At 34.6% G+C, this 2,500-nt stretch overlaps 1 protein-coding gene across 7 annotated transcripts in view; it reads left to right on the top strand.

Moving 5' to 3' along the window:
• Window positions 1–2,500, top strand: part of LOC113815986 (zinc finger protein 346) — a 27,436-nt gene that overhangs the window by 15,059 nt on the left and 9,877 nt on the right. For 4 of the 7 annotated variants that reach the window (XM_027368010.2, XM_027368005.2, XM_027368009.2 and 1 more), the window contains exon 4: window positions 1–3. This exon is cut by the window's left edge and continues 96 nt beyond it. The exons of the other annotated variants lie outside the window; for them this stretch is intronic. In XM_027368010.2, coding sequence (XP_027223811.2) covers window positions 1–3 — 3 coding nt within the window. The remainder of the gene's footprint in view (window positions 4–2,500) is intronic. 7 annotated transcript variants of the gene reach the window in all.

The following is a 2,500-nucleotide window of genomic DNA, read 5'->3' as shown; positions in this document are numbered from 1 at the left end:
ATGGTATAGAAAATCTTTTGTGTCAAAAAGCATTCTTCTTTTTTCACCATTTAAAGACGGAATAATCATGATACTCTGTGATTGCTTGCATGAAATAACATTCCTATGCGTAATAATTTGCGTTATGGGTGTGTTATGTGGATAATTACGGTAAAATGTTGATGTATTGTGGTAAACTGAAATGTTCCTTTTCCGATTCGTAGATATTTTACTTATCTAATTTGTTATATATATATATATATATATATATATATATATATATATATATATATATATATATATATATACATATATATTCATAAAATGAATATATATGTATATGTATATAATCATTTTATTCATATAAACACTTATTTTTATGTGAAATATTATGTCACATAAAAATAAATGTATATGCATGAAGGCATGTATATATATATATATATATATATATATATATATATATATATATATATATATATATATATATATATGTATATATATATATATGTGTGTGTGTGTGTGTGTGTGTGTGTGTGTGTGTGTGTGTGTGTGTGTTGACATGTATAAATACTTATATATGAATACATATATGCATATATGTGTGTCCACACACACATACACACATATGTATATGAATACATATATGTGTGTGCGTATGCTTATATATAATGTATGTGTTTTTATGTACCTATAATATGAAGGTACTGTTCCCTACAGTTCCTACTGGTACACCCTAAGTTGCATAGTGTCCAGTATTCTAAATATGAAATGTTCTTGTTTGTAACAAACCCTTTGAACTATAAACTTTGAACTAACGAACCCATTAAACTATGTTTAAAAATTTGGAAACATTACAAAAGAATAATTGGAACTGGTATAACTGGCAGTTTAAGCACAATCACGATAGCAAAACTTCGATGACAACGTTTAGTCATGTAATATGACAAAAACTGTAAAGGTATACAGTATATTCGTTCAATTTATAAATATAAACCACATTGTTTCGAGAAAGTAAAATATGAATTATATTTCACATTACCTGTTAATATTAGTCGTAAGGTTTGCTCTCGTGATTCATAGTCCCTGCGCGGCTTCCTTTGGAATTTATGAATGACAAATTGCCCAACTGCTTAATGGGTTGTTTGTGCTCATGACTTGTAAGAGTCAAATGGAGTGATCCCTTAAAATCATATCAAAATTTGCAAAATTTGACAGGTCGCCGGAGGTAGCGTTACGGACTGTCTATTAATCATATCCCAGGCCGATATTCATGTCTCAAAAATGTTACACTTAAAAACATTCTTGAATCCATTGCTTTTTACATCCTAACGATGAAGTCGGACCAATCTTTATACCAATATTGCCGCTGATTTCCTCTTTTAACGTGTATAATTGGCATGATCAGACAAGTTGGATCAAACTATGACTGACGACCTATAATGCTGTTTGTGGTCTGATCTACTGAATATTAATCAACGCTACTAGGCAAGGTGCATTCGATTTAGCATATTTTGAATATAATTTAAAAGGTGTAGGAAACAATATTTACTTTTTTTAAGAGGAAAAATATTTAAAGTTAAATAAATGGAATTCTATTTAGTATCTGCTGCATCCAACTTGCTTTTCGATTAATGTCTGTACCTACTTAGCCTCTCTCTCTCTCTCTCTCTCTCTCTCTCTCTCTCTCTCTCTCTCTCTCTCTCTCTCTCTCTCTCTCTCTCTCTCTCTCTCTCTCTCTCTCTCTCTGACGTCAGGTGCGATTCCAGAACCATAGAAACCTGCTTTGCTTTACAGAGAGAGGTTAGTATGCAGGACAACGCATGTAGAAACATCTTACGCAAGGTTGAAATGCATCAACATTACCATTGGGGTGTATCTGAGAGTAATCAATTTGTATTTGCCATATTATAGCAGAGAAAACGGCGCTGAATAGGTTCAATCGCTGACCAAAATTCATACTTGTTAAAAGATCTTCCTAATATGATGTTATGGCTATTAGTGACTACAGGACACATCCTATTCTAGATTAGGTAGTGAACTCACTCTCTGTAATGACTACCCATACGTAAGTGTCACTGGAGAGTGACACTTACGCATAAGTGAGTGACACGACGGGATACACGATATTGCTGGAACACGTCGTTTGTCCCGCGTAGCTGCTGCCTCGGCTCAACATGCGCGTCAGGTATGACGTATTAGCAGTGATCACCGTCCCCTGAGCGCAGCTCTAGCGGTCCTGGTCACACCTGTAGCAAAGCACCTAACGACAACAAAATAATGTATACTGTCAAAAGTAAAATTAATCACTGAATGAAAGCTGAACAAATTCTAAAAGGGGTGTATCTACCTATGGATCTGATTCATTGCTACAACTGTCTTATAATGGCGCGTATAAGGAGCTACTAACACCTTGATTGCCTGGTGGCATTACACTGTGGATAGGCGAAAGGATTAGTAAAAAGTGACTAGAAGGACCCCAACCAACCGGTACTGGCTCAGTGTGGTGCGGTGTGGCCCT

Source organism: Penaeus vannamei, chromosome 30, assembly GCF_042767895.1.
Source record: "Penaeus vannamei isolate JL-2024 chromosome 30, ASM4276789v1, whole genome shotgun sequence".
NCBI classification, from domain to species: domain Eukaryota; kingdom Metazoa; phylum Arthropoda; class Malacostraca; order Decapoda; family Penaeidae; genus Penaeus; species Penaeus vannamei.
The sequence above is the reverse complement of the archived record's forward strand: the minus strand, read 5'-3'. Positions and strand labels throughout refer to the sequence as shown.